At 44.2% G+C, this 11,120-nt stretch overlaps 2 protein-coding genes across 2 annotated transcripts in view; one reads left to right on the forward strand and one right to left on the reverse strand.

Annotated features, from left to right (window-relative positions):
- Nucleotides 1-6,056, reverse strand: part of Nae1 (NEDD8 activating enzyme E1 subunit 1) — a 23,505-nt gene extending 17,449 nt beyond the window's left edge. The window contains exons 1-3 of the mRNA XM_031341111.1: nt 5,904-6,056; nt 1,071-1,174; nt 713-773 (exon numbers count right to left, since the gene is read on the reverse strand). Coding sequence (XP_031196971.1) covers nt 713-773; nt 1,071-1,174; nt 5,904-5,956 — 218 coding nt within the window. The 5' untranslated portion in view covers nt 5,957-6,056. The remainder of the gene's footprint in view (nt 1-712; nt 774-1,070; nt 1,175-5,903) is intronic.
- Nucleotides 6,057-6,091: 35 nt separating this feature from the next.
- Nucleotides 6,092-11,120, forward strand: part of Ca7 (carbonic anhydrase 7) — a 15,797-nt gene continuing 10,768 nt past the window's right edge. The window contains exon 1 of the mRNA XM_031337080.1: nt 6,092-6,604. The gene's annotated coding sequence lies outside the window, so the exon portion shown is untranslated. The remainder of the gene's footprint in view (nt 6,605-11,120) is intronic.

Below are 11,120 nucleotides of genomic sequence, written 5' to 3' on the forward strand. Positions count from 1 at the left end.
AAAAGGCGTGTGCCACCACTGCCCAGCAGGAACTAAATTCTGATTTTCCTCGAATTAATATTTGTTTGTTGTTTATGGACAAATATTATAATGAGATATTCCTAGACTCTAAACACTTGAAAAGAATAAGTATGAAATCAAATTCGGAAATGTTCTGAAAATCTGACTATATGTGAAGAACAAAGTATAGATCAAATGGAAGAGGCAGTTTTATTTAGTATCATAGTACAATGAGAAATACATCAGACTCAAAAGATACAAATGAAAGATACTGTTCTTATTCTTTTTTTAAAGACAAGTTCTCATTGTTTAGCTCTGGTTGATGGCTGGTCTTGAACTCACAGAGATCCTCCAGCCTCTGCCTCCCAAGTGTTGGGATTGAATCTATTTTCTTACTCTTATAATCCTCCAATACAATCATTACTCTACCCTAACACTAAGGAATTAATGCCAGGACTTAGAAAGCACTCAGAACTCACAGGCAGGAGAAAATGACTATTGTTTTGTCTGACAGCAGTGAAGACTGACAGACCCGAAGTGACAGGGAGTACCCCGTCTGTAATGGCCGGCTTGCCAGACCCTGTCTCAGCACTTCAGCTTTAGTCACTTCTTCACCATTACCTAACATTTGGTCACAAAGGGAAAGAGCTCAGGCCTCACCCTGAGTGTTCTGCCTTCTCTAACATGTTCATATTTTAAAAGACAGACATACTTGTTTCCAGCATCTTCCCCACTGACTTGATTTCCATCGATAATTGTGAATGATCCAATACCTAGGGAGACAAAAGCAGTCACAAACATGTTTCGGGTTTTTTTCTTTACTTTTTTGCTTGCTTTTATATTTATCATTTGAATGTGAGTGCGCATGTGCCATGCACACATGAGGTCAGAGGCCAACCAATAGGAGTTGGTTCTCTTTTTCACAATACAGGCTCCACGGATCAAATTCATCTTGTCAGGCCTAACAGCAAGTAACCATCCACTAAGCCACCCTGTCAGCCCAAGAATATTAACTTCGTATGAGAGCCGTAAAGAAGTCACCTAGAATGCAATCACAGGTGTCACCTTACCTGGCAGTACCAAGTTTTTAAGAATTTCAGTTCCCGTAGCTGTTGCATTTATTAAGCAAACATGAGCAGATTCCAAAGCTTCTTGTCCATGATCACCCCACAACCTATAAAACAAAACACAAATTGAACATTTAAACGTTCACAAAAATCTGACTTTCTTATTTGAATGGTGGTATTTACAGTATTCTTTCATAAAATAACACACCAACCACAGCAAACACGTGAGTAGGAGCTGATTCTAATGAGGGCTTACAAGACAACACATCTGAAAACTCTAATAAACTGTACTCTGCATAATATAATCAGTATTACTAAGCTTTGCCTTCCCAGTCTTTTCTCTTACTTCTTTCAAGCCAGGTAATTTATAAAACAGAAAGTCTAGGGAGAGTTGTCAACATTAAAGAAATGTGTTAGCCAATAAGGCGGCATGTGCCTTCTGTCCCAGCTATTCAGGAAGCTGAAGCAGAAGAATGTTTTGAAGCAGTTCAGGGTCAGCCTGAACAACAAAGTGAGGCCCTATCTCTTTAAAACACATACATACATAAATACATAGACAGATGTGTAAATAAAGGAAGAATCTTGAACCTAAAACCTAGTCTATTCTCAGTTTCATTTCTTCAAGTGATGAAGGCCAAGTACATTTAAGATTTGACATAAGACATCTCCCCTGTGACATGTGCTTATTTACAAAAATAAACAAAAATTTTATCAAGGAAGTTTATTTATTATCATCTGAAAAAGCCTCACACTGAATTCTGCAGAAGTGCTTTAAGATACAATAACAGGTGCCACTATTGGCCTTGGCTGCCTTCAAGACACTAAAGATTAAGTTCCTATTGCTGAAGACACCATGCACTTCAGACACAAGACCTGGAGGAACTTAGCTAGGTTTGACTCAGAAGCCTTCTTCAGGAAGACCAGCTTTTGTTGTATACAAACTTCCAAGGGTGAGAAGCCATGGGTAGTTCTTCTAGCTGTAACGGCTATAAATCACAAAGGTGACGCCCAGCATGGCAGACAACCATGACGGGCAATAGTGGCACTCTTATATTGGTGGTAACTAACAGCTCTCCAGTTGGACTTAAGGCTTGCTCAGCAGAAGAGAAATCATACCTGATACTGGAAAGCTAGCCAACTACCCAGGGCTAGAGGCAGCATAGATGCTAGAGAAGAACCTGTTGCCACCGATTTACTAAATCAGCTAATTCCTAACTGCATTCTAAATATTTATCCTTATGCCCATAGATAAGTGTGGTTCTCACTAATCATCAAAGGAATTTCTCTTTGCTATAGGTGGAAATCATTACATAAAAGTACAACTAATCAAAAAGCAGAGGACAAGTGACTATGTCCCAATTGATATACCCATAGTACAACTTCTGCACCTAAGGCTCAAAGGACATCAAGGAAGTGAAGGGAGGCTTTAGAAAGGCTGTAGGAGCCGGGCGATGGTGGCGCACACCTTTAATCCCAGCACTTGGGAGGCAGAGGCAGGTGGATTTCTGAGTTCGAGGCTAGCCTGGTCTACAGAGTGAGTTCCAGGACAGCCAGGACTATACAGAAAAACCCTGTCTCAAAAAAAAAAAAAAAAAAAAAAAAAAAAAAAAAAAAAAAAAAAAGAAATGCTGTAGGAGCCAGAGGGCCAGGAAATCTGCTGGGAGACTACATCTGCTAGAATGGCAGGGGAGGTACATCCATGATACCACAACAATGTGGCTGCTACAACACCCACATGTGCTAACATGGAAGGAGTAAATCTCATGAGGCCACACCCATAGACAAAGAACCACAGGCCGATAAGGGATGTCCTCTTCACAGATGAGTGCCCAATTGATTATGGAATATCAAGTGATCAGCCTTAAGATCATATACATGTAGTTGACACTTAGTGGGCTAGGCAGGTTGTATTTACGGATTTGTGTCTGCGTGTCTGTCTCTGTGTCTCTGTCTCTCTGTCTCTCTCTCTGTGCGTGTGTGTGCGTGTGTGTGTGTGTGTGTGTGTGTGTGTGTGTGTGTGTGTATGTAAAACAGTAACAGAGAAAAAGAGGCCATGATTTCAAGAAGGAGCAAGGGGGTACAGGGGAGGGATTGGAAGAAGGAAAGGGAAGGGAAAAATGATATAACATTTAACTGAAAAAATACATATGTATATAAATAAAACTATAAAGATATAATAGCCAATGAGCATTCTAATTTCTAATAGGATAACTAAGAGATGCACACATCAACAATGCAGAGGTGTAATAAGAATTAGAAACACGTGTTATGACGTGATTGATACTGGAATATCACTAACAAGTCAAAGCTCATGATCACACATGTATCATGTCTTTTGGGCCAATCTTGTCATCTTTACTCCCCCATTGCTTGACACACATACATATGTCCCAAAATCCCAACTAACCAACAATCTACTATTTTCTCTTCAGAATGGGAAATATGAGGAAGCCCAAATTATTTGAAAACGCCATTACCATAAGAGTACTATCAGATGCCTGGGGACTAACAAACGGACTCTGACACTCCTTCCATGTCACCAATATAAACAGCTTATCACAACAAACTGCACCACTTGATTTTTCCATTTACTGAGCATCCGACCTTCACTTTAAAGGGTCCCAGACCACACTGCTGGCACAGGGCTTTGCCTAGAGGAACTGATCACTGAAGAGCTGGCAAGCAGAGGAATAGCTTGGAAAAAAATCACAGAGACCAGAAAGACTTTTTATTTTCCCAGGAAATGGGACAGTCTTATCCAAGTAATAAATGGTTGGATGGTTGAAGAATGAGCCTAAGAATACTGGTACATCCATTTTCTTGCTGGTCTGAGAGCCAGTCCTTGATCACTGCCTGCTACCTGCCTACCCAACTTAGTTTCTGCTTCCTTCTGACCCATCTACAGCAGTAAGTAGTTCTTGTTTTGACAGATAAAATACAGTACTTTAAGGAACAACTCAATAAAAATCCTCTTCCAGTACCTAGTAACCTTCAGTATCTTCTCCGTTTTGTTGCCTATCCTTCTACACCCAAACACAAGACCTACAAGAGTACATAAGAACTCATAGCAGTTACAAGGGTTCTGCTCCCTTGTTTCTCTCTCTAGAAGCTTGGGACAAATGATGAGTCTGAAAAAGCTAGGTGGCCCCAAGTTGAAAACATGTAAACTCTGGGCAAATTACCTAACTTTTACAAGCCTTAGTTTCCCTTCCACTATTAAAGAACATGGGCCTTCAAGGATGTTCTCAGAACTAAGGGCCCACATCTCTGATAGAGTAATAACTAGGTGGTCAATACAAAGAGAAATTCCCAGCTGGGTGGTGGTGGCTCATGCTTTAGTCCCAGCACTTGGGAGGCAGAGGCAGGCGGATTTCTGAGTTCGAGGCCAGCCTGGTCTACAGAGTGAGTTCCAGGACAGCCAGGGCTACACAGAGAAACCCTGTCTTGAAAAAAAAAAAAAAAAAAGAGAGAGAGAGAGAGAAATTTCCATCCTTAGGGACATAGTTTAAGTTCTCTTGGGATGGGCAAGCACTTTTATAATCTCCACTGACACAGAATAAACGCAATAAGGAAGGAATAATGTGGGGAGAGACAAGGAAGGAGTAGTAATTGAAGAATCCACCTGATATGGTTTAGATATGCCCTGTCTATTAAGGTATTCACAAATGGTTACTGAGTACAAGAAACGCAGCTGACACGAACTAAGACATTCTTTTATGTGTGTGATACCTGATTTATAAGACAACAACAACAACAACAATAACAACAAAAAGCTTGGTAGTTGTAACAATAATTACGTTGAAATTGAAATATTTTGGAATACTAAGTTAAATAACCATTGTCAAATTTGATTCTAGGATTGGGGGAAGCAGCTCAATGTGGCAAGCAGGCATGATTCCCGGAGTTCCATCCTCAATATTTAATAAACTGAGTATAAAGGTCTACACTTGTAATCTCAGCTGTTGGGAAAGAGAGGCAGGGGGATTGCTGCCAGTATGAGTGCAGTTCTGCTCTACACAGCAAGTCCAGGCCACTCAACGGTGAAAGACAGAAAAATGGGAGAAGAGCAAGAACTTATTTTTGTGCCTGGCCTGGCAGAGAGCATCTGCAATCTCAGCACTTGGGACTTAGGACGTAGACGCTTGAGTTCAAGACCAGCCTGGACTTCGTAAGACCTTTTCTCTATATAAATGGGGGGAGAGAGGGGGCGGGGAAGGCTGGGCTTGTGGGGGAGGGGAACTAGTAGCAAAACTGTCTCTTTATTCTCCGGGTCCCCAAGGTCTTTCAATGGGAGTCCAGGCTAGCTCTCAATTTCCGATCCACCTGCCTCTGCTTCTCAAGAACTGGAATTACCATGTCTGGCTTCTTTTTAACTTATTTTAAAGGTGAAATACTGTAAAATTTATAATTACAAACGTGGATTGCTCCGATGAAGCTAGCATTACGCAATTCTATTGGACAGCGCGAGCGTAAGACAATCAATACTTGATGGGGCGCAGCACACGGCTGTCGGGGTCGGAATGGGGTACTCCCGACCCCCTGGTTTAGCAAACGAGTGCGGACGGCCGTGATTGTGCAGCCCAGGTTCTCGGAGACACCGCGCACCTCCAACCGTGCACAGCGTGGCGCGGCCGTCCGGGAAGGGGCGATCTGGCCTTCGCCGAACACTCTAGCCAGGGGCCGGAGCCCAGAGAGCCGGCTCCCCACGCCCAGCACGGCGGGGCGCGGCTGCGGGCCTGTGGGAGGCCGGTCCACCCGGCCTAGGCACTTAGGCCCCGCGGGTCTCAGGAGAGCCTGCAAGCCCACCGGCTTGTTCACTCGGAAACCCCGGCTCACCTCAGCTGCCGGTCGTACTTTTGCTCCTTGAGTATCTTCCCTTGCTGCGCCATGGCCGCGCCTGCCCTGCGAACAGCTAAGCCGCGAAAGTAGGCCGCCACCCACTCGTCCTCACGCAGGCGCACTAAGCGACCTCCGCCTGCGCGCCGCCAGTAGGGGGCGCCGACGCTGCACTGCGCACGCGTCGCTGGGAAGCCGGGGAAACCAGAGGTTGAGTTCCACAGTACGCATTTCTCTATACCTGCAGTAATTGTGGAGAATTCCGTCTTTTAAATCAAATGATAATCCTTAACACTGATAAACCTTAGTCCTCTTCTGGGTGAGTTCACAGTTCCTGAGAGTCCGCCAAGAGGAACAGTACACTAGCATACTTGTATACAGTATAGAGAAGCTACCCTGGTGGGTTAGACAGAGGGGCCCCACCCCACTGCTTCCCTCCAAGAATGTTCTCCCGTGGTGACGAAATGGAAAAGGTGTTTTGAACGAGATGAAACAGCATCAGGTGACAAATGAGAAGTGGACTGGCGGGGGATCTGAGAAGCAGCTAGGACTGCCAGTGAAGCCCATGAACGAGAAAATTAAAACTGCAATTACCACCATCGGTTCATGTGACACAGGATGACTGTCCTGTAGTGGCCGATGCTAGGGAAGGAGCTTACGAGCAAGTTGAGGACAGGTGGTAACAAGAGACTTGCTGACAAGTAAGGATTCCCTTCCTCTATCCTAAATCCTACAGGAGTCTCCAGATTAATTATTGCCAGGCCTGCCTGCACATCCTGAAATTATTATCCCAGCGCATAATGAGTGTACATCCACACAATCCGTCCAGCCTTGTGGGGTGGGGGATGCAAGAGATGGCTCAGTTTGACAGTAATGTTTCAGTGCTAACAAATGCACTTCCCCTAGGCACAGTGTCAGGACCAGGGTGAGGGCACACCCTGCTGTGAATTCCCTCCTCAACTGATGGGAGAGAGAGGCCTGAAACTTTCCCAGCTCATCATGTGCTTCTGTCGTCACATTTCCTTCTCTAGTTAAAGAGTGAGAGATAACAAAATACACGCAGGGAATGTAAGAAGGTCAAAAGTGAAAGGTGAAAATTCACTACATACTCTCATGCACATTGGCACCAGGAAAGGAAAGATCCGACAAATGTAATTGGAAACAACTACATGGGGTGCGGGGAGCGCAGAGGGTATTCTACTGCCTGCGAGTGTGTGATTTTGAGAAGCATTCAGTTGTTCGTAACTGTTCAAGGATACCTCAGAGCATGCATTTCTTACAATTTTTTAATATTTACTTATGTGTGTGTGTGCAAGAATGTCATCGTGTACTCATGGAGGACAAAGGACAACTTGCAGAAGTAACTTCTCTTCAACATAGGTTCCAGGGATAAACCCAAATCTTCCAGCTTGGCAGGAAGCTTTACCTGCTGGGCCATCTTGCCGCCCCTCCTTTAAGGAAAACGTATTCTTAAATGTGTACATTGTGAGAATTCACATATGAGTACATGAAATATGGGCCACCTCCCGCCCCCTGGAGTTGGGCTTACAGGTGGCTGTGAAACATTCAGTGTGGGAATTGAGCTTGAATCCTCTGCAGAGCAACAAGTGCTCTTAACTGCTGAGCCTTCTCCCCAGCCCTTTAAAAGAATGGGTGCAAAGGAAATGAAAGAAAAGGGGAAGAAAAGAATTAAAGAGGTTATCGCAGTAATCACTTCAGTTAAAAGAATGAAGCAGGGGAGCTAGAGAGATGGTTTGGCGATAAGAGCACTGACTGCTCTTCCAGAGGTCCTGAGTTCAATTCCCAGCAACCATGTGATGGTTCACAATCATTTGTAATGGGATCTGATGCCCTCTTCTGGTGTGTCTGAAGATAGCTCCAGTTTACTAATATAAATAAAATAAGTAAGTAAATCTAAAAAAAAAAAAAAAAAAAAAGGAATGAAGCAGGACCTGTGTGAGGGGAACAGGGTCACAACGTGGGGGTGGTAAAATGATTTTTAATTCCCTTTTGTAAGCAAAACTTTAATAGTGTTTTACAGAAAAGACTAATATTTAATGGGTTTTACATGCTCAACTTGTTTCACACACAGACAATAAATAGGCTTGTATTGGGGGAAGGAAATAGCCCAACCTAAGAATTAGAAAAAACTGACATTTCTGGTCAGGCTCAATTCAGGTCTGTTATTTCATCCATCCTTACTGATCTCTATCCAGAGACATTGGATCTATAGTTTGGGGGGAAGTTGAGGACAGCCTGTAACCTTCGAGAGACCAGCCAAGAAAGACCTCCAGCCTTCCCTGTCTGCCCTTGTCACCTTTGCCTTTCTCCCAGGTGCTCTCCCTAACCTCATTAGCAGCCTGAGGCAACAGACATCTATAATGTATCCAGTCGTATCCCTCCCAACTGGCTCCCTGCTTAACATTTACAAAGTATTTGATAAATGTGTGTTGAATGAAAGGATAAAGGAAACGACTCCTCTACACTTACTTACTTTTATTTCTCTGTGTGTTGTGTCCTGGGTACCAGAAGTCATAGTTACCATCCCATCGGGCTGTCCTTCGGCCTCCACTAGGCTCTCTAATCCTATCTTACAGATTAATAAATAAAGGAAGTGCAAATTCAAACTCGAAGAGGGTGAAGCTATTTGCTCGAGGTCACACAGCCAGTGATCCCGGGAGTGTGAACAGCATCTATCTGGTCTATCTGTGCCTACAAATCCAGGCTCATTATTTCACACCTTATGTATACACATACACTCAAACTTGAAGTGGAACTGTATGTGGTGTGTGTGTGTGTGTGTGTGTGTGTGTGTGTGTGTGTGTGTGTGGTGTGTTGCTAGAGTTCAAAAGAAGCTTCTAAGCTTCTTTTTAGTACTAAAGGTAAGGATTCCAGCCTAGCCCACAAGCTCTATATATAGCAAAGAGTGAGGTGGAGGCATTGTTCTGCCTGTTGGTGTGGAACTGGACATCTGCTGTTTCAATACGTGTCCACAGAGATCCCCAAAAGATGGCCAAGGCTGGGGCAACGCCTCACTCTCTTCTAGAGCAAAACCACTGTACTTTGGAGAAGGGAAGTGAGACCTGGTAAAGGTTATGCGACAAATGGGACATGGCTTTGCGAGCTGCCCCACACTGTCTTCCTTCAGCCCTTTCTCTTACTCCCACATCCCTTATCCCCTGCACCACTGATGTCTTTGAGACCAAAGACTAAACTCTCAGGCAAAGAAATCAATTCAGCTTTAAAGAGGGCATGCAATGAACCTGAAGGTGTTCCAGTGGGGGACAGTCTCCCCCAGGTTGATCTGAGCGGGCTGCTGGGGCCACTGGGGTTTTCTCTTGAAAGGGCAGATGTCCTTGGAGCTTCGTACTTGCCTAAATTCCTAGCACTAGCAGGAAATTACTGGGAATGGCTGCAGGAGAAAAGAATTGGATCTTTCACTTGATGTAATACATTGTATGTACTCTAAACCTTTTAAGCACAGACAAGGAATTCATAAATTTTCTTTCCACTTTCATTTTGTATCTCTCTCCACTCTTCTTATTTCTGGCCTCCTCCCTAGAATCTACAAAATGTTCCCCCTTGCTTTCCTTGACCCCTTTCCTAGGCCTATACAAATGAGAAACAAATGTGAAATCCACTTTCCCCCATCTGTGATTTCAAAGGGTGTGAGTGAGGAACCCAGCAGCCTGGATCTTCATCTCTGCTGTCTTTCACTGTGTACTTTTGGCCTATTGCTCGACCTTGCTATTCTCATCTATAAAACAGGGTGTAAATCGCTCTCCCAGGGATACTATGCAGGTGATACTGGATGCATGTTGATGTGAAGAATTCAAGTTTTCTTCTTCTTTCTTTCTTCTTCTTCTTCTTCTTTTTAATTTTTCTTTTACATGTATGAATGCATGTCTGTCTTTGCACCATTTGCATGTCTGGTGCCAGAGGAAGCCCGAAGAGGGTGTCAAATTACTTGGATTTGAGTCACAGACTGTTGCAAGCCACCATGTGGGTGTAATGAATCCAACCTGTGCTCTTTGGGAGAGCCACACGTGTTCTTAATCACTGGTTTATTTCTCCAGCCCCCTGCCTCCAACTTTATTCTTTTTCAAGACTATTCCATTTCACTTCATTTCATATTTTGTGTGTGAGTATTTTGCCTCCAGGCATGTGTATGCATATACTTGCACGCCTGGTGCCTATAAGTGTCAGAAGAGGATGTTGGATCCCCAAACTGTGAGTTAGAAACCGTTGTGAGCTACCATGTCAGGACTGGGAACCAAACTCAGGTCCTCCACAAGCACAAGTGCTCTTAACTACTGAGCCACCCAGACACCCAATTTTATTCTTTAAGTCTTTTTTTTTTTTTAAAGATTTATTTATTGTTATATGTAAGTACAACGTAGCTGTCTTCAGACACACCAGAAGAGGGCGTCAGATCTCATCACGGATGGTTGTGAGCCACCATGTGATTGCTGGGATTTAAACTCATGACCTTCGAAAGAGCAGTCGGTGCTCTTACCTGCTGAGCCATCTCACCAGCCCTCTTTAAGTCTTATAAATACATATAGAAAAAAAGGTCTCAACTGCTGTGAAGAGGAAAGGTCAACAGAGTCTGTGCCATTCAAAGATTCCAAAGGGCGCTGTAGCTCTTTCAGGGGAGGAGTATCCGATTCACTGCAAGTGACAGGACGTCACATGTGCCCTGAAGGCCACTGCCTTGCCAAGCTGTGGGTGGTGTTTCCGGCTTGGAGATCTAGAGCTTCAGTAGTCTTGGAATTGCCAGATGTGAGGGCACACACCTTTAATCCCAGCACTTGGGAGACAGAGGCAGGCAGATTTCTGAGTTTGAGGCTAGCCTGGTCCACAGAGCCAGTTTCAGGACAGCCAGGGGCTACAGAGAGACACTCTCTGTCTCAAACAAACAACAAACAAATATTGGAATCTCTGTGGTTGCTGATCACCCCCTATACCTGGAGCATGAGTCTTCCACCCCTACCCCAAGGTCAGATCTATAGGGAGAGCCCCTTTCTGCTCCTGGGTCAAGGAGGGCAACTTTCCAGGACTGGCAAATCACTGAGGTCAGCTCAGCTGACGAGCTATCCGTTAATGAACCATCTTTATCTTGGGGCTTGGAAGAGGAAATTGAGAGAGTCAGACATGTAGGGGAGCCAGGTAGGTGAGATGAAAGGTCAGCTAAGAGCAGAAACGAAAACAGCATCG

The sequence above is a fragment of the Mastomys coucha genome, unplaced genomic scaffold, assembly GCF_008632895.1.
Source record: "Mastomys coucha isolate ucsf_1 unplaced genomic scaffold, UCSF_Mcou_1 pScaffold22, whole genome shotgun sequence".
NCBI lineage: Eukaryota > Metazoa > Chordata > Mammalia > Rodentia > Muridae > Mastomys > Mastomys coucha.